Source organism: Camelus ferus, chromosome 8 (assembly GCF_009834535.1).
Source record: "Camelus ferus isolate YT-003-E chromosome 8, BCGSAC_Cfer_1.0, whole genome shotgun sequence".
Taxonomy (NCBI): domain Eukaryota; kingdom Metazoa; phylum Chordata; class Mammalia; order Artiodactyla; family Camelidae; genus Camelus; species Camelus ferus.
In genome coordinates, this window is record NC_045703.1 from 58,811,686 (window position 1) to 58,831,891 (window position 20,206).

Consider the following 20,206-nt stretch of genomic DNA (forward strand, 5'->3'; position numbering starts at 1 on the left):
TTCCGAGAGCCAGGGAGACTGTGAATTACTTCAGAGGACAGAGTTGGTGGGGAGATCTAGGACAAGATCCTTTGATTGGTACTTATGCTGGGAAATATCATGGGGGTTGGCCCATATACTAATATTGGAAAGAAGAAGAAAAAAAAATCAGCATGGTCTTTGGGCCAATATGACCTGCACATTAGTGAAGTGTTTAAAATTTTACTCCTTCCCTAGTGTGCTGGTGGCTTTTCATGTGTACTGTTATTGCAGGCTGTGAGATTACCTACTCAGCCCAGGGACTGTCAGCAATACATGGTGCACGTGGAAAGTAAAATGAAGGTTACCATCCCAGAAGGGAAATCAGGAAGCATTAAAATCTAAAGGATGCGCTCTCTTGAAGCCTTAAGACTAACCTCCTTAGCTGATAGCAGACAAGGTGCAGGTGACTGACCACCTGGTTCCATGAGCTTTGAATCTAGACATTCCCTCACTAACATTTCTTAAAACAGAGAGCGTCAGTTTCCTCCAATACATCATGTTGTTTTATGTCTTTGTGCCTTTGTTCCTACTGTTCTCATAATCCTACCCTAGCTGAGCCCCCATGTGGCTATCGAATTTCAACCTGTCTCTGAGACTTATTAATTCAGATGAAGCCTCTTACAGGAAGGCTTCAATGATGCATCAAGGGTGCCCTGACCATCCAATCTCTCAGTTCATAAAGGGCCTGTGGATATTCTTTTATCACTCCAGGTTGAGAATATTTATGTGTCTGTCTCCCTCACTAGACTAAGCTAATCAAGATCAGAATCTGTGAGTTATTTTCATCTTCCTCAATGCTTAGTACAGAATAGACATTCTGTAAATATTTATTGAACTGAAATATCTGAAATATATGAGTGAGGATTTGTGAATATCCTAAAATCCATTGAAGATGATCTGGGTCTAGCATCAGTAAAATGTGGCTAGAATGTAATTCTTTCTTAGAATGCTTACATCTGATCAGTTTTGTTGTATTATTGGTAGAAAATGTGTTAACAGGAAAAGAGTGGTCTGTTTGGCCTCTGTACAGGAGAAACCCGGCAACAATAGTTTCTCAAAAATGTAAATTATTATTGTCATCACCATCATCTCCTCTGGGATCTTATTCTGTAGTACTCTCTTAAATTTCCAAACCCCCCCCCCTACTATTTCTTTTCTGCTTACCTTATACATTTGTTCAAATCGTTCATATGCATAAAAATATTTCTGCAAACCTCATGATCCCTTCTGTTATCTTTCCTCACTTATTTTTTTCCCATCATTTCCTCAATCCCCTGCAATCTAGTTTCTACTCCTTCCCCTACACTGAAATTGCCCTGGCTAAGTAGAGTCAGCAGTGACCCCCAAAGGGGGCCTCTCTTGTTGACTTTTCCCTAATGCTGGACACTGCTGATCCCTCCCTCTTCCTGCAATCCTCAGCTTCCTTGACAGTAAGCCATCATGATTCTCCTCCTACCTCTAGGACTACTCTAACTCATTGTGTCACCACCACATGTTGTTCTCTTGAGTGCTGGTGTTCCCCAAGTTCCTTTTTTCTCAGTTTTCCATTCTCACTTACCCCAGTGGATTTCATTCATTGTTACCCATCATAATCACCTGTGGCTCTTTCAAAAAATAAAGATCTCTGAGAAAGGGAACATTTGTGAACTGCTGGTAGGAATGTAAATTGGTGCATACACTATGGAAAACAGTATGGAGGTTCTGCAAAAAATCAAAAATAGGACTACCATATGATCCAGCAGTTCTACTTCTGGGTATATATTCAAAGGGAATGAAAAAGCATCACAAAGAAATATCTGCACTCCCTTGTTCATTGCAGCACTATTTACAATAGGCAAGATATGTAAACAACCTAAATGTCAATAGATGAAAGGCTAAAAAAGATGTTTTTATATATATAAATGTAATTCAGCTGTGAGAAAGAAGGAAATCCTGTCATTTGTGACAACATGGATGGACCTCGAGAACATTACGCTAAGTGAAAGAAGTCAGACAGAGAAAGACAAATACTACATGATATGACTTATGTTTGGAATCTAGAAGAGCCGAACTCAATGAAGCAGAGTAGGATAGGGGTTACCAGGGGCGGGGGATGGAGGAACGGGGGAGATATTGGTCAAAGGGCACAGACTTCCAGTTTTAAGACAAATGAGTTCTGGGGAACTAATGTACAGCTTGGTGATTACAGTTAATAATACTGTACTATATACTTGAAAGTTGCTAAGGGAGTAGATCTTAAATGTTCTCACCACACACAAAAAAATGGTAATTGTGTAACAGGATGGTGATGAAGGTATTTGCTAACTGTGGTGGTAATCATTTTGAAACATATAAGTGTATCAAATGAGCATGTTGTACACCTTAAACTTACACAATATTGTAGATCAATTTTATCTCAACAAAGCTGGAAGGAGAAAGCAGGAGTATTTCAGGAAAAAATGAACAGACTGAACAGAACAGAGAAGTAGAAAATAGGAAATACAGAGAAATGTGAGGGGAAGTAGATTAGAGCCTCCCAGAGCACCTCTCTGTAGGATCAGAACAGAAAATCAAGCTGGAAAAGCAGCGTGGGATCTGGCAGCAGCTGACGTGCATGCGCCCAAGGGCCCCCATTGTTCATTTTTGTTGCCTCTTGCCCAGATTAGCAGCATGACTGAAAAGTTGCCTTGTCTCAATTTTCACCCTTTTCTAGGTTCCACACTACCATTAATTACAAAATGAACCCAAATCAGACCACTTAACAGTTTATTTTCCAAAAGTAAAGATTTTACACTCCTGATTAGATGCTACTGAATACCAGGGCTGTCTTTTGTCAGTACCTAACCTGATGTCAGACATAACTGGCCCTCAATTAATATTTGTTGCCTGATGAATGAATGATGGACCAAAATCTCTCTAATTTGAATCAGCAAGAGAAAGACTAGTCAAAATTATGGACTGATGCGGAATATTCTCAAAGAGTACAAAAAGTAGTACAAATTCAGTGGCTTATTTAGAAGAATTATATGTGAAATGCTTTACGGCACTTCAAACCCGCTTTAAGATTGTTTTCTAATGTTGGTTAAATTATTCTCCCTTTATTTCTCTTTTTTAAGTTTTACCTTGTTAATGCAGTTAGTAAACTCCACCCCCCAGCGCCGCCCCCACCCCCCACAAAGCAAATCTGTCCCAGTTTGGGATGAATCGTCATGAATCGTGATCAGTCATTCTAAATTAAGTAGATTTCTTCATGAATTTACCAGTGAATGAATGATTTATCCCTTTGCTATCATTAATCCTTAGCCTCTTACTTTTGCCTTTCAGTAGTTATTACAGAAAGAAATAGAATTTTCAGACAGATATTTTACTGTTTTTGTTTGTTTTCATCACTAAAGAGTAGCTCTTTTTTGGAGAATTCTTGTCATCTATGCTACTCTTGAAGAATTCTTTGGCAAATGAAGATCTGTACTTTTCATCTTTTTTCCTTTCATGTGTGTTCCATTTAGACCAGGAAATTGACATTTCAGCCCAGAAGACTTAGGCCAGATGTTAGTCCACTGGCTGAAAGATGGATTTCCTGCCCCAATAGGTGACCTCTGAAAGCAAAATAGGCTTTTTCTTAATGGATAGACTGTCCAAATGACCTCATTTCCAGAACAAGGGGCCTTTGTTGTGTCCCTTTGCTATTGGAATCAACATCATCTGATTTTTGAGAACATTCATTAGATACAGAGGAGCTAGCACCTACTTGTTTCATTTATAAGGCATAGGAAAAAATTATGCCTAGACAAACTATTTTTTGTTCTTTTAAAAAATATTTGTGTTCCTTGAGAGGGAAATGGTGCAGAAAATCTGGTGCCTGCTTGCCCACATTCATATTTCTCTTAGATGTCTATCCTCATTCCAGCCAGCACTAACCATAGGAGCCGAGCATGTTACGAGCTTTCCTAAACGGGGAATTGTTTCACTAAGCTTAACCAAAGCACTATTTAAAGAAGCAGCCATGACCCCCAGTGTCCTGTCACTCAGGCTTCTATCTCTATATGTGAGAAGCTCATTGAAACGTTCTTGTGGCGCCACCTCTTTTGATGAGTTCTTCCCCAAGTTCATGTATTTATATCTTCAATTGTATAAGGCAGCTCAGAAAAACTGAGATAAGTGAGCCTTTGTGTGTGTGTGTGTGTGTGTGTGTGTGTGCGCACATGCGCGTGTGCCTCTGCGTATGTCACAGGAAATGCAGTTTGAAAGAAAGTACCCAGAAGAGGAAAGTGGCCTTGAATGACTGAAGGGAGACTGAAGAACTTAACTCTATGTGGAAAGGAAGGGAGTTAGATTGTGTGAGAAGGAAGACATGTTTCTGAGATTCTAAAATGATAGAACTTCATAGCTAAAGGGAAAGTTAAGAGGTTTCTTTTAATGCTCGCTCTCTCCCTTCCTTTCTCCCTCTTTTCTTTCTTTATTTCTTTAGAAACAAGAATAGGAATATTTTTTTAATAGCCAACAGGCACATTTTAGTAGTATAAAAATCTTATTCTTTGTGATCCAAAATGTTGGCTCCCCTATGAAAGACATAGAACAGATAAAGCAGAGCTGTATGCAGTTAGCATCAGGCTGGGCAGTGCCTCTAAGACCCATGGTTCTTCTTCAAGTAATTTATATAGTAAATACAAGATTCTTTAAAAAAAAATAAGTAGTAAAAGGGATATCACACTTCCTTTGTTTTAATGAGTCATTATATATATTTTTCCAGAATGTTAGCTCAGTTCCTCTCTTTTAATAGTCATTAGCAAATGTCATTCATTATAAATAATTTTTTGTCGTTTGTCATCCAAACTATTATGGATAATACTTCAATTCTGGATAAGAGTCATAATAGTCTTCTGCAGTTTCTGGGATTAATTCTGTAAGTGAGAATCTTTTGTTCTATGTCTGTATCATCTTGGCACTTCAAAGAAGCAGAACAATAGTTTTAACTGGAGCTTTTAAATTTAGTAGGAAAAAAATATTTTCACAAGTATGTTTAAGCAATAGACAGGCAAGTAGGCATTCTCCTTGGGTAAAGTTTATAAAACAGACACGATTAATGAAGCAATGTGGTTGGTGGACGATACTTCCCAGCTGTGCTTTTAAGATTTTCCTTGCATAATTTGGAAATATTTAACATAATCTCTAGTCTCTTACTAATACATTCCTTTTTTTCCCTTATATTCTCCTAAGCTAAAAAGATAAATAGCAGAGAGTATGATTCTGAAGGTCATTCCCTCTGCACGCTTCCTTATTTTTTTTTTTCCAGTGTCAGGTTGCTGTCACAGAACCTCACAGCTCTCCACAGGAGACACTGCTCTTGTGTGAATTCAGAGGTAATTTTATGGTGACTTGAAGTCTTTGGGTTCTTTGCCTTAAACGTTGTGAATTCAACATTGGCAGCCCACTCAGAGTTTTCGGCTTCTTGTCTATAATGTGTCAATAGTTAATAACAGTTAATTCTGAATAGTTCAGAATCCTCATATTTCAGAATTACAAATGGCTTTAGAAATTATCTAGTCTGACCTGACGATGCAAAATGAAATCTTGGTCAAGTCATACTAGGCCTGATGGAATAATTCCCAGGCAGAACCTTGGTGTTTACATAGCATCAACACAGATGAAAATCTAACTGGCTAGCCTAGTAACATCGCTTATCAGAGTGGAAGAAGAGATTTTGGAGGAAAGTATTTATAGCCCTGAATCATTTTGTTTGTTTACCTTCTCTCCCTGGCCCGTTTGGGCTGTCTTCACTTGGTTTTAATTGCTCTTTAGTTTGCCCTTTTCTCAATCCCTCTTACCAAATACTCCGTGATGAAGAGGGTTTTAAACAGGTAACACTTTAGTAAGGGGTTGGCTCACTTTTGAGGCAGTTGTGAAAAAACGTGTTTGGGATTGTCAAGGGGAAAAATGTTTTGGCATTTCAGTCTTTCCTTGAAGTTGGTTCCCTGGAGGCATTGAGGAATGCCCCGCGTTGAAGTGCCAGAGAGGGCTGCTGATGGTAGGCAAAAATTACATAAGCTTATCTATTTTCATTGCTCAATTTCAGAAGGAGGTATGGTAAGAAAATAAACTGAACTATTTAAAATCTTAAGGATTTAATCTCTGCTTAATCTCCCCCCTTTTTTTTCAGGCAGAAAATGTGTTACCTTTAAAAAATAACAAGTGTTTAAATAAAGCAGTGTTCCTAAACGTGCTTTTCCTATGGATAATACAGTTTACTCCAATAAACGCACTTAATTCCAATATTTTATTGTCAGCCCTTTAGAGCCAAATATCTCTGAACATCTGATTTTGGGATCTCCATTCATGTATCTCATGATGGTTTCTTTTACCAATTAATTAAAAAAATAATCCACTGGTATAGTTTTTCAATATATTATATTCTAGAACTTCACATTTCCTTGGTTATGTGTTCCTTTTTCCTTATAAACATTCCCATAGTTCCAGGTAGCTCTCAAATTTGAGCAGATGTCACAATCGCTTGGGGGGCTTCTTAAAATACAGACCACTGGTCCCACCCCCAGTGTCTGGCTCAGTAGTGTGGAGCTGGGGTCCGGAAATTTGCATTTTCAACAAATTCCTAAGTGATGCAAATGCTTCTGTTCTTGAGTCCACACTTTGCGAAGCACTGATCTAGATAAAATAATGAAATATGGTGGTGGTGTGGACTACAGTGGTGCGTGGTAGTGGAGGTGGAGAGAAGTGGATGAACTTGACATGTTTAGGAAGTAGAATCCACAGAGCTTTGTCCGTGGTTAGATGGGAGTGATGGTGAGGTGTGGGAAGGAATCATCACGTCTCAGATTGGGGGCTTGAACAAATGGATGGATGTGACAGAGAACTGACATGGGAAGTGAGCAGGGTGGGAGGGTCGAATCGTAGTGAAAAGTCATAAATTCTATTTAAAGTTTGAATAAAATATTTAAAAATGTCAAACACAATGCCTGACGTAGAGTAGATTTTCAATAAATAACATAGATATTGCTATTATTACTACCTTTACTATCAAAACTGAATGGCCCTTATCACTCCACCCTGCCGGAAATCACCTCTTGGTCACACTCAGCCGCCACATTCCAGGGCTAGGAATTATCCCTTTATGTAACCCCAGAGACTTAGGTATGAACAAGGAAATTTTATAGCTATCACCTCATGGTATGAGTGAGTCAAGGGGGAGCAAAAAGAAGGAAAAGGGAGAAAAAGTTCTAATTCACAGAGAATTACTGTCTTCATTGTCACACACAATGTCACAGCAACTGTATTTACCCTACTTTACAGAAGAGAGAAGTAATTTGACCAATGTCTTATAGAAACTGGGGTGAAAATTCAAACTTGGCTCTGTCCTGGATCCATTATATTTTTCTTATGTCAGAATGACATTCCAAATAGGCTGCAGGCAACATCCTGCAGCTTCTAGACAAGTGGCTTACACTTGAAATCCTGCCACACAGTGAGAACCACTTTTTCCGCCAAGCAAGCCAGAATTTGCTTTTATATGTGCATGTGTGTAGCACGTGCATATATATGCACATGCATATATGCACTACGCATATAACTGAGACTAATTTTCCAAGAAATAACACTTATTGAGATAGGTGCATTACCAATATTTATTTTCACTGAATGCATTCTGATACCTTCTTTTTCATTCGTTGCAATAAACGTTTATCAGGACCCACAGAATTGATTTCACAGTCAACTTATGGGTCTCTGCTGGATGTCTAGAAAACCTTCTAGATCCCTTTCTGTCCTGAGAATTCACTTACCAACATCATAACAATTCCACTGAGCTGGATGAGGGAGAGCCCTGATGGAAAGGGGAAAGGAGAGCAGGATTCCTGTGCCTATTCTTTCTGTATACAGATCTTTAATGATGCATCTACACTTGCCCGTAGTGCAGAGCTTTGTGAGAATCAAATAAGTTATAATATAGATGAAAGAACTTTTAAAAGTAGTCAAGTCATCTGACTTTTCTTCTGCTCCACGTAGCTGTGTTCACTTGGAGTGATCGTTTAAGTTCTCTGGAACCCATTTCTTCATCCTCAAAATGAGGGATTTGATCCAGATCACCTCCAAGGCCCTAACCTAGCCTCATGGGGTATAATTCTATTATAAAAAGCTCTTTGTAAACAGTACCCTATGGGACTCTGAAATAGTATGATTATGATCACAATGCTGCTGATTATTCTTTATATTGTGTTAAAAAGCCCCTGAAGGAATTTTTGGAAGATTGACATTAACTAAAGGAGAAAAGACTCAATTTGGGTGAAGTAATCAGGCTCTTTTTGAGTAGCAGCATCATGAAGTTGATAAGTTAAAAAGGTTCGTCTTTGTCTTTAAAATGGTCAAAAAAACTTTTGACGTTTACAAGTAGAAAAATGCCTGCTCAAAATATCCTATTTATGTCCAGACAGCAAAATTATAGGGACCAACATTTCCCCTCAAGTGTATGGCTTATACTCATTTCCTTATCCATTTATTAGGGAGCACCAGGAAAAGGAGCTTAAATATCTAGGGTAGGTTGATTTCTCTAGGTGCCAAAATGCTGGCTAAGACTTAATTATATTGATACATGTGTTTCTGTTGTTTCTAAATAATACCTATCTTTATTTAGATGACCCTGAAATATAATATTACCTCTGTGGAGGTGGGTGGCAATTAGTGTGGCCTCGCCTCATCTAGGATGGGGAAACTGCAGCGCAGAAGAATTAAATGCTTTGCCCTCGGGTCATCTGATGAGTCAAGAAGAAAGATGCAGGCTTGGTGCTGGCGAGTCCTGCCCCTACCCACTGCTTGTAGGACTGCATGCCCAGTCGCTTGCCAGACTGTGTATACGCGGAAAACAAGTTGCCTGCCTAGAAGCAGCACGTCCTTTCTATTGTCTTCAGTTTAATAAGGTACCAAATGGCTAAGACATTGGAATTCTTACATATATCCTAAAATCAACTCTTATTGGGTTGTTTTACCTTTTCCCATCATTTACTCATCTTCAAGTCTTTATAGACGTGAATCCTCATCATCCCACCACAGCTTCAGTGAATTTATTTGGATTCTTAGCATCTCAGAACACGCATGGGGCCTAGCTCCAGCATCAGCCCAGGAACGCACCAGGTCTGGTTGATACCGACGGCGCCCAGCCCTCCACTTCAACACAGTGCCTCCTTACCAGAGAGGGAAAACGTTCTCATTCTTTTTTCTTTTCTTTCAAAAATATTGTGTTCGGGGATTACGCTTATGCATTTAATTACTTTTGAAAAAGTTTTTTCTTTCAATTTTGAACTTCCCTCTAAGGGCTCTTCATCCATTTGCACTGAGAGGGGCTCCCGGTAATTAATGCTTTAGGAAGGGGGTTTCGAGGACGTGCTGGTCTGCGGCTCCTTTCCTGTGGGCTCAGAGGGTAAAAAACAACAGAGGAGGCCTCCAAAACAAGCAAGGGCTCTCTCCCCGGGGCACCTCACCTGCTTTTTTGTACCACTCAGCCCTTTACCATGGGGGAGGTTCCTCGTGGTTTCTGAGCCGTTTCACAAAGTGATCAATCACCAAATCAAATGTGACACGGATTGTGATCTCCCAGGAAAATTCTGAGTGGTTTTTAAAGAAAGAATCACAAAAGGACAAATACCTCTACAGGGCTGTTTCCTTCATAAAATAAATCCGTCATGGATCTTATCCTTGGAAAAACACACACAGGGCCCCAAGTGTGCAATGGCTAAATGGCTGCAACCGTAACATTTCCTTTTGAAAAATGGCCCTTGCCTCTGTCCTGACTGTAAAGGAACCATTAAAACTCAAAGCTCATTTCCCCTAACAGCTGACACCCCCAGCAAGGAACGGCGTCGTGGGCGCCCAGGAACCAAAATGTCCCCACTCATAATAAACAACGGCTCGTGCCCGAGCTTTTCACACTTGTTTTTCCAAGTCTTGGCTGCCAGAGGCGGGAGTTGTAATTCCTGAGGTCGCTCGACTTCGGGAGGGGCGAGGTGTGCATTGTAACGACATCGACTACTCAGGAACTCTTTCGGCAGGGGTAGCTTAACGATTAACTTTCTCGAGTTTCTGCGACCAGAACTGTTTCAGTGAAAAGCGTGATTGGAAACTTGTGCAGGCGGGAGACCGCAGCGCGCCCGCGCTTTCAACAGGCGATTTGTTCTCCTGTCTGCGGCTCATTTCCATGCAAAGAGCCTGACATCAGAGCACCTTTTGTTGCTAAACGCTTTCTTTAGTTAGCGTCGAGGGGAGAGTCATGTGGAGCTGGAAGAGCTCATTTTGAAGAGAGGGGGCCCGGGGAGTTCCCTCTAAGTTCCAGAGCCACCGCGGTCACCCTGCGGGGCCCTGCCCAGACTTGCTGGGAGAAATGAGCCGCGTGCCTTAGTGAGTCGGTCCCCGTCACAGGAAGAAACGCCTTTGCCGCGGGTGGCCTTGCTTCTGGGCTGCCAGGATTCCCCGCCGTAAAACTCGGTGGTGCGAACTTTGCCTCCTGCTACCCTGTTGCCGAGCCGCGCTGGGAAAGTTTTTGGACTTGTCAGTCGCGCGGCCCGCCGCCACCTAGAGCCGAGGTGCGGGCGCCTGCCGGGGACCCACAGCCGGGTCGGAGGCCGGGGCCGCGGGGGATGCGGCGCGGGGGCGCGGCTCGGTGACGCGGCGGGCGTGGACCGGCGCCGGGGGCCGGGCGCGCGCTGCTGCGGGGCCAGGGCGCCCCGGGGACCCGGCCATGGAGGAGGACGCGGGAGCTGCCGGCCCGGCGCCCGAGCCCGAGCCCCAGCCCGAGCCGCAGCCCGAACCCCAGCCCGCGCCGGAGCCCGAGGCGGGCACTGGCATGTCCGAGGCGTTCTCCCGGCTCTGGACCGACGTGATGGGCATCCTGGTGAGTTACCTGGAGCAGCCGAGGCGCGGGGCGGGCGGGTCGCGGGCCCGCGGATCAGCGCAGCCCCTCGGCGACCCCGGGCTCCCTTCGCGCTCGCCAACTCGGCAAGCCCACTCCTCCGAGTCGTCCTTCTCGGGGGCTGTAGTTCTTAGGAGGTTCAATACACTCGATTTAGGGTTTCAGACCCTAATTAAAAAATAACCAGCCACAGAGCACATCAAAGATATATCTATATCTACTTCTGTATTAAACAACCAGGTATGATATCCGACAGTTCAATCTGGGACACCTGCTGAGAAGTTGGTGTGTAAAAGGCTTGGAAAGAGTCCTTCAAAGACTAGATGTAAATAAATGGTATTTGGCCGATGAGCTTCACAGTGGGACTTGGGAAGAGGCTGATGTTACTGATGTTTACCTCGTCACCATTTGCTCTCTGACCAGGAGAGGAAAACAATTACCTCCTTGCTAAGAACCACAAAGAGTTTACTTTGTTGTTTGCGGTTTTTCAGCTTGTAGAATTACAGGGTGTTTGTTGTTATGTGTTTGGAACCAAAAACAATAGGACTTATTTTGCTAAATCTGTATTGTCATGTATTTTGAAATGTCCAGTAACTAAAACCGCCCATGGATTTGGCATAATTTCCAAAAAATAGTTCTTAGGCATCGAAGATGAAGCGTTAACTTACTCGAGGTTCAGTGCCTTGAGGAATTAGTAGGTTTGGTTTGGTGGAGCTGTAGGTAGGCAGACTGCAATCAGATGGGTGCGGATTATTACAGACAGACATCTTAATCCACATATAAAAAGTCAATTTTAGTTTAAAGATTTGAAACTGGCAATGATGTAGATCATTGGAAAGGCTCTAGATTTACTTGGAGATCTTTAATTTTTTTAGTAGAAGGAAGTGTAGTTTTTAGAAAGAAACACTCATTTGGGAATGATGAAACCATCTTTATAGCACAGTAATTATAAGCTCTTGGGCTTTGGAGTGAGTTATTCAAAGCCCAGGCATTGACTGACTACATGACCTTGGCCAAGGTAGCCAACCCCACTGATGTTCTGTTCCATCACTTGAAAAGTGAGGCAATAAGATTTGTTTCTTAGGTTTTCTGAAATTTAGCTAAGTCGATAAATAGCTAGTTCTCAGTGCACTGGTATGTAGTAGGTGCTTAGCAAATGATAGCTCTCTCTTTTTTTCCCTTGCAAATAGTTCTGTGCCTCATCTTTCCAGACATCCTAAAGCCGCAGTTATTCCATTTGCAGGTGTCCATTGGTGCACATAATTATTTCTGTACAGAGAGCTGGGGAAGGTTGGTCAAAGATTACTATCTGCTTTTCTTACTCTATGATATTTTAAAAAACGTTTGTTTAAAAAATGTTAAACTTAGACTTTTTGCCTTTTCTGAGCATTACTGATGAATATGGGCCTTCAGTGAAATTCCAGAAAACCTAATGAACATATAAAAGTTGTGGTGATAGGTTTTTAAGTTCATCAAGCAAGAAGCTTATCATGTTATTTCTTGCTTAGGTCTCAGTCTGTAAATTTTCAGTCACTGAGAAAATTGGTTTGATAATGTCACATTGCATCCCTTACTAGGGTATGGGCTAGGGAGGGAAGGGTTAGAGGGACTCACTGAAATGGAAATGTGGGCACTTTCTGAACATTTGCCTTCCTTTCCCTGGCAGATTCCAGCGCTGCTGGGTCAGTTGTAGCAGTGTTCTTTGGCTGAGTTAAGAGATGGGGTGGGGCTCTGGAAGCCCAAACCTGTTTATTCAAAGAGCAGATGCAGGAGAAAAGAAAATATGTGTTTCTTACAGAGCTAGTAGTTCGATGTGAGGCTGAAAGAACGTAAAAATTGTCCCAAGCAGGTAATTCTCACGTATGCTTTCCCATCTTTAACACAGTCTCATTTTCCTCATCTCTGGGCATCAAGGGTGCTCCTTAGGAAAATGCAGATGAAGAAGACACAGGTTACCTCTCCTTTGTCCATGCCTGTAAGAAGTGAAAGGTGAAAAGGGTCTTTATTCTGCTTTTAGAAAGCTGTCATCCAAGTATTTGTAAGAAACTATATCTTAGAAACTATAGATCGACACAAAACTGACAGTTGACTTTTTTTCTGAGATAGAAGATACCATTTCCTTCATTTTGTATTTAAAATACGGGATTTTGCAATCGTCTGTCAGCCTAGATTGGTGAAGTGACTTGATCAATGGCCCTTATGCATTGTTAGCAGCGATGCCAGACTGCACCCCAGTTCCCTGACCCCGCCAGTCAGGAGCCTGATGCCATGATGCTCCGGAGTTAACTCTCCCGCATCAACTTGGTAGAAATTATTTTAGGCAAATGCTATTTGGATGATTGTTTTTCAACACTGAACTTCAGGAGGGAAGCAGAAGTAGTAGGGGAATTATACATCCAACATCATACTTAGCCAATTTCAGGGAACAGATGCTACTTTATTTTTTAGATTCTTCTTAGTGTAAAAAATAAACTTCAAAGCCTATTAGGTTAAAGCTTTTCAAAGTGAATGAGCACAGCTCCCCTCTTCCGATGGTCCAGAACCGTGAGAGGCACTGGGCCTCCATCCCCTGCAGATTTTGTTGGTTCTAACCCAGGGAAGGGTGTTGCCCAGAGGCATTGATCTCAGTAAATACAGTATAGGTGAGCTCATTAGGACATATTTTGCATTTAAATTAATTCAGCCCTGCATGGTTCAGCACCAACTAGTTGCTTTTAGGTAATTGTTAACAAATTGCTTATTTAGAGAAGTAATATAATTTATGGCTTGCAAAATGTTTGAGCATGCTGGAATGAATAAATGTCTAGTAAGTGAATATGTAAATAGATACAGAATTAAGAGAAAATGAGTTTACAAAAACACTGTCGGTTGTGAGGGAGGGCCTGGAAGGCAGTGGTCAGTATTTTACTAATTTTCTACCTCTAGGGCTTGGGACTTACAGGGTGCTGAGAACAGGATTTCATTGACTAAAAACGGAAAAAAGTGTGTACTCTCAAATGCAGAAGCCACTTCAAAATACAGTTCTATAAAGACTCATGCACTGGCTATAATGGGGTGCATTTATCAAGACTTTAATAAACTTTGCTCGTGCTGAAGCTACCACTTGGACAGTCTCATCATGCAAACTCAAATCCTGGCGCTTCCACTGAAAACGTAATGGCAAATTGCGAAATGTTTGTAAACCCTAAGCAATTAAACCGTGGCCTTCTTGTGAAATGTACTTTTCTGTTCTCTAACTCTGCAACATGTGGTCTGCCTGGGTTTTCAAAGCCTGTCACCTTTTGCGATGACATGGTTAGACTTCTGTTGAGAAGTGCAGAAGAAGTTAGAATTCTGTGGGATTTTACTCCTTTATCTTTACTCCATGGTTGCAGAAAAAACATTCCTTTGTGGGGGAGGGTGTTTTTTTTTTAAAGTAGGAATTACTGAAGTTGTTAGATGTGGTAGATTGTATTTTCAGCACTGAGTATCCCTTTGGTAGATTGTGATGGTTCTTAAATTTTTCCTTCAGAATTTGAGGACCTAAAGCAGAGACAGGCCTTTCAAGCTACTTGTTTGCTGGGAATGGAGAGGAAGGGAGTTAATAAATGACTATTGTTTGCAGGATCCTGCAAGATGCACCTCCCCCAAACCTTACATTTCCCTGCTATGTTCCTACAATTTACACCCCTTTCCTAGCACTGCTTAGAAAATAGCCATTGTGTAGATAAACTCAACACAGAGGACCTTCCCCTACTCTTAATTCCTATGCAAGCTACAGAAAAGAATGTAGTAGGTTTATCTGTTAAGTTTCTCTTTACGTTAACTGTTAGGTTTATTTTGTCTTGCTATTTAATGATGTCCTTGAAAGATCCTCCTTTGCTTTGTAGTTTTAGGCAAAACGTGGGGGAGGGGAGATGTCCGTGAGATCCCTAGGTGGCTTTTAAAATGCAAACTCCTTTGTAAGGACTAAGATGTAATTTACATATTCTCTGGGTGGTGTCTTATGTTAAACCTATCAGCTAAAGACTTAATTTTAGGTCTTGGAATCTGAGAGTCAGCCCCCATTTCAAATATTCTGACTTCATCCTCATTCTATGTTCCTGTTGGCCAGCTGAAAGCCAGTGGCTTCTATAAGTAGAGTAGTTGCTGGATGACGTAGGGGAGGCACTGACTGAAGAGACCTTGGAAGTGAGCCCTCAAACTCCCTCTTTTAGAGAGAAGGAATGGAGGGCACCAGGTACCGAGAGTAGGGACCGGAACTCAGGCCTCCTGATTTTCAATTATTTGTCAAAGACAAAGTTAAGTCCTATCATTCTGGCTGGGGTGGGTAACCTTTTGCTATTCAAAAAGGCCCCTGCACTAAAGTGACCGTTCATGCTCCCCCATCTCTTCCTGCCCTGCTTTCATTTGTCACTCTCTACCTTGTAGCCCCTTGCTCTTCCATCTATCTTGTTCATGCATCCTTGTTCATCACCATCTACTCCAGCAACTGATGATAGAGGTGCAGCTGTGTGGGGCTGGGGGCAGTCCCCGCAGTGGCTTCTCACTGGCGCCTACAGGGTGATTCCAGCTACCTGAGTACTGGTACCTACCTCAGTGATCCGTACTTTCCCATCTTCGTTCCCCTTGGCTCTGCCCAGAAGGCATTGAGTCCAGTGCTGCGCGGGGCCTTTCCCATCCTTACCTCCCTTGGTCCTCTCACTGTGGTCAGTAAGCATTATTGTCTCTTGCATGTTCTGAATCGCACAGATAGTTAGCAGAGGAGCTGGGATTTGGATCATGAGTTATTTCCCAGAAGTTAACTCCTAGCAATTTATAGTTCATTCTTTCAAATCTCTATCGAGACATCTATTGACTGTCAATCTTTTTGCTTAAGCTATTGAGTTAAGTACTAGTTCCACATGTCCCCTGGCTTCCAGAAAGTTCTCTGTAGGAAAAACAGCATCCACCGTCCCTCCCATGAACACCAGTCTCATGGTGCAGTGTGCACATCACTCCAGGGAGGCAGGAGCACAAAGCTGGGGGAGGGGACAGCAGTGGGGGTGCAGGAAGTCCAGTTCTTAGGAATGCCTTTCAGTTTGGGCCCTGGCAGTCAGTAGACTTTCCTGAGAGGTATTCTCCAGTGAGGGTTAAGGAGGAAAGAAGGAAGGGCCTTCTGGGCAGAGCCAAGGGGAATGAAGATGGGAAAGTACAGATCACTGAGGTAGGTACCAGTACTCAGGTAGCTGGAATCACCCTGTAGGCGCCAGTGAGAAGCCATTGCAGAATTTTAAACTGGCATGTGACATGATCACTTTTTAGAAATGTAACTTTTATGGGCAATGAGTTGGTGATGAATTTGAAGGAGACTATGTTAGTGATCCAGGCAAGAGAAGATGAGAGCTTGGACTAAATGTTTATGAAACGTATCAGTTTATCTATCATCTGGCTTCCATCAGTCCCAATATTTACTCAATATCTATAAGTAATCAGGGAACTTACTTTTGATCAGTCCTTTTAAGCTATATCTGCCCCCTATTTATTAATTTAGTAATGAGATCCAAAAATGGTGGGTGTGTTCCTCGTTAACTTTGCTCCAGCCAGCTAGCTGTCTAGTGTCCCACCTTTTGTTCCATAAGGTGTTTCACTGGATAGCGTTAATTCTTTATGAGTGGAGATGCTTCATAGAGATACCTAACTTATACTTTTTTCTTGCATATCAAGTCATGTAATAGAGACGACTCCAGCATGGAGCCTGGAGACCCAGGCATTAGGGTATCAGAGACTTGGAAGACAAAAGCTTGACGGTGAGATAGTTCTTCCTCTCTGTAATCAGTATTCTTTCTTTTCTGAAGGGATCTCCTATTGTCTTTCACCTTTCTACACTGATGAAAACATGAATGCAGTTGGGTTTATAATGAATACCCTGTAGACTTTTATTCTGTGTGTCCACGGAGATACACTGCAGCTCTCCTTACTGCCTGTGATGCAGATTCGACTCACGGTTGATTTTGGTGATTCATCCATTGTTTGTTTGGTTTTATAGCAAGTAGTGAGTGAGGAAGGTCCAGTGTGTCTATACATCACTCTGTGCCTGGTTGTGGCTTCATTTTCTGTCCCAGAATGCAGAATTAAAAGTGGAAGAAAAATAAATGCATGTAATTGTAATTTTAATTAAAAGTGTCATTGAAGGGCAGAAAGAAAAAAAAAAAAACACCTTAGTATGTATCCTGAGCCCTAGTTACTTTAAAAATATATTCGAGTTAATTTTAGGCATTTGAATACTCTTACCTAAGACTTGATATCAACCAGCACATTTTTCACAGTAGAGCTAAAAAAAAGAGTTTACATGCTTTTTTGGGCACTTTTAAAAATAAGAATGTTTCAATATTAAGTTATTAAGAAGAAAGGAATATTCTAGCTTAAGAATAAGTATTTCATTGTAGGCTTACATCCATTTTCAGAGGATTTTAAAAGCCTCACTTGTAAGATGAACCATTAACAATTTTACAAATGCCCTTGTTTGGAAATGCAATGAAAGATGGTTTTCTAGGACATTAGTCCACCGTCTTCTCAATCTCCTGGCTTTCTGAATAAAGCTGTTATTCCTTGCCCCTCCCCCCAAAAAACAACAAGAACAACAACGAGATACCTCTACACACTGTAACAATGGCCAAAATCTGGAATGCTGACAACACCAAATGCTGAAGAGGATGTGGAGCAATAGGAACTCTTATTCTTTACTGATGAGAATGAAAACTGGTACAGCCACTTTGGAAGACAGTTTGGTGATTTCTTACAAAACAAAAACCATATTCTTACCATCCAATCCAGCAGTTGCACTCCTTAGTATTTACCCAAAGTGAAAACTTATGTCCACACAAAAACCTGCATATAGCTGCTTTATTCATAATTGCCCAAACTTGGAAGCAACCAAGATGTCTTTCACTGGCTGAATGGACAAATAAGGTGTGGTGGAATATTATTTACTGCTAAAAACAAATGAGTTATCAAGTCATCAAAAGATATGGAGGAATCTTAAGTGCATGTTACTAACTGAAAGAAGCCAATCTGAAAGGGATTTTTATTCTGATTGTGTGTGTATATATATATATATTCTATACTTATATATATATATGACATTTTTGAAAGGCAAAACCATGGAGACATTGAAAAGATCAGTGGTTGCTAGGGCTTGGTGGGGATGGGGAGGGAGGAACAGATGGTGCACAGAAGGTTTTTGTTAACAGTGGATCGATACATGAACAAGACCAAGAATGAACCGGAATGTAAACTTTGGATTCAGGGTGATTATGATGTGACAATGTAAGTTCATCAGTTGTAACAAACGTACTACTCTGGTGAATACAGTGGTTATATTTCAACACCACTAAGCAATTCTCAAATTTTCAGTGGACACTGACTGTGTCTCCCACAAATTTAATTCAAGTCCGACACTGTCTTCTGGTGTCAGATCCCCCAGGTTAAGGGCTCAATCCCAAAGACCGCCCCTCTTTCAGATGCCAGTGGCAAGCCTGGATTGTTACCTGTGCTTCTGACTAACTGGCTATAAATCAGAGGTTCTCACAACCCCCCTTTAGGGTCCATTAATTTGCTAGAGCGGCTCACAGAACTCAGGACACCAATTTACTAACTAGATTAACCAGTTTACTTACTAGATGACCAGTTTATTATAAAGAGATATAACTCAGTAATAGCCAGATGGAAGATTTGCATGAGGCAAGGGGCAAGGAGCTTCCGTGTTCTCTGGGGTATCATTTTCCCTGAATCTCCACATGTTCAGCAGTCTGGAAGCTCTCCGAACTCTGTCCTTTTAGGTTTTTATGGAGGCTTCATTACGCAGGTGTGGTTGATTAAGTCTTTGCCTTTGGTAATTGAACTCAACCTCTCAGCCCTTCTTCCCTCCAAGGAAGGGAGGGTTGAGACTGAAAGTTCCTACCCTTTGATATCTTGGTCTTCCTGGTGACCACGTCTTGAGGCTACAGTGGAGTCCCACCCTAAGTCACCTCATTAGCATAAACTCTGGTGAGCTCTAAAGGGTCTCCTAATGAATGACAACAAAAGACACTCCAATCACTCCAAGTTCTGAGAGTTAGGAACCTTGTACCAGGCCTGAGAGGAAGACCCAGTGTGTATTTCTCACAAGTCACAGTATCGCAGTGGGGGATACTCATAATGAGGGAGGCTAACCATGCATAGCGGTAGGAGATACATTGGACATCTCTGTACTTTCCCTAAGTGTCAATCTTAAACTGCTAAAAAGTAAAATCTTAATAAGAAAATAATTAAAAATTTTTGTTTTAATCAAAAGAGTAGCAGAATGAGAACATTTAGAAACAACAACAAAAATAAACATCTCTTAGAAAACTGAAAGATTGCTTTGTAGGGAAGTTAAGCACAAAGGAAGCAGTTCAGACTGGCTTCAGATCCTGGCTTCTACCTTTACTGGGTATGTGACCTGGGCGAGTTCCTTGGCCATTCATTCGGTGCCTTGGTTTCCTCAGTAAAATGAGGATGATAGGTACTCGCATCTTTGGGTCTGGTAAGATAAATTAAATCACTAGAACTATGCATGGCATATGGTAAGTAGATCATAAGTGTTTGTTATTATTAGCTGTTGGTAGTTAAATCTCCTTTAGCTGGAATGTGAATTAATTTCCTTTCACTCTCATCTTTAAATGGAGGGATAATCTGATTCCATATGTTCAAATTAGGATTGATATTAACTGTTGATTTGATCTACGTCAAATGTGCTTTTCAGAACATGCAATTTAAAAGTAAGTGCATAAATTGCTTCAAAGTTTTAGCTTCAGGTTTCATGTTAGGAAATGGGTTTTTAAAGAGGATGTATAGATGGGGAGGGTATAGCTCAGTGGTAGAGTCCATGCTCAGCATGCATGAGGTCCTGGGTTCAATCCTCAGCGCCTCCATTTAAAAAAATAAATAAATAAACCAAATTAACATCCCACCCTGAAACAAAACAAACAAACAAAAAAGAGAGACTTTATAAAACTTGTGAATAGGCAGGGTTTTTTGGAGACAAGATAATTGTAATGAAAACATATTTTCAGTTTAAATGGTGTCCAGATTGCTATTGTCAGTTTTCTTGTGATTAAATAGCACAATAATATGAGATCTTTTTAATAGTTGACTTCTTAGACACATGTAAAATACTGAAAGCATCCGCTTAACTAATGATTTTATTTTTTGAGTGCTGGACTCATGTGAATATGTACTAAATCTTTTTTCATTACCTTGAACCTTTTTGTGAAATATTTTCCTAGGGTTTTTATTGAATTAACCACTGTTTCTGTC

The 20,206-nt window shown here is 41.2% G+C and overlaps 1 protein-coding gene across 1 annotated transcript in view; it reads left to right on the forward strand.

Annotated features, from left to right (window-relative positions):
* Positions 1-10,064: 10,064 nt before the first annotated feature.
* SASH1 (SAM and SH3 domain containing 1) overlaps positions 10,065-20,206 on the forward strand; it is a 168,262-nt gene continuing 158,120 nt past the window's right edge. The window contains 1 exon segment of the mRNA XM_032485114.1: positions 10,065-10,891. Coding sequence (XP_032341005.1) covers positions 10,739-10,891 — 153 coding nt within the window. The 5' untranslated portion in view covers positions 10,065-10,738.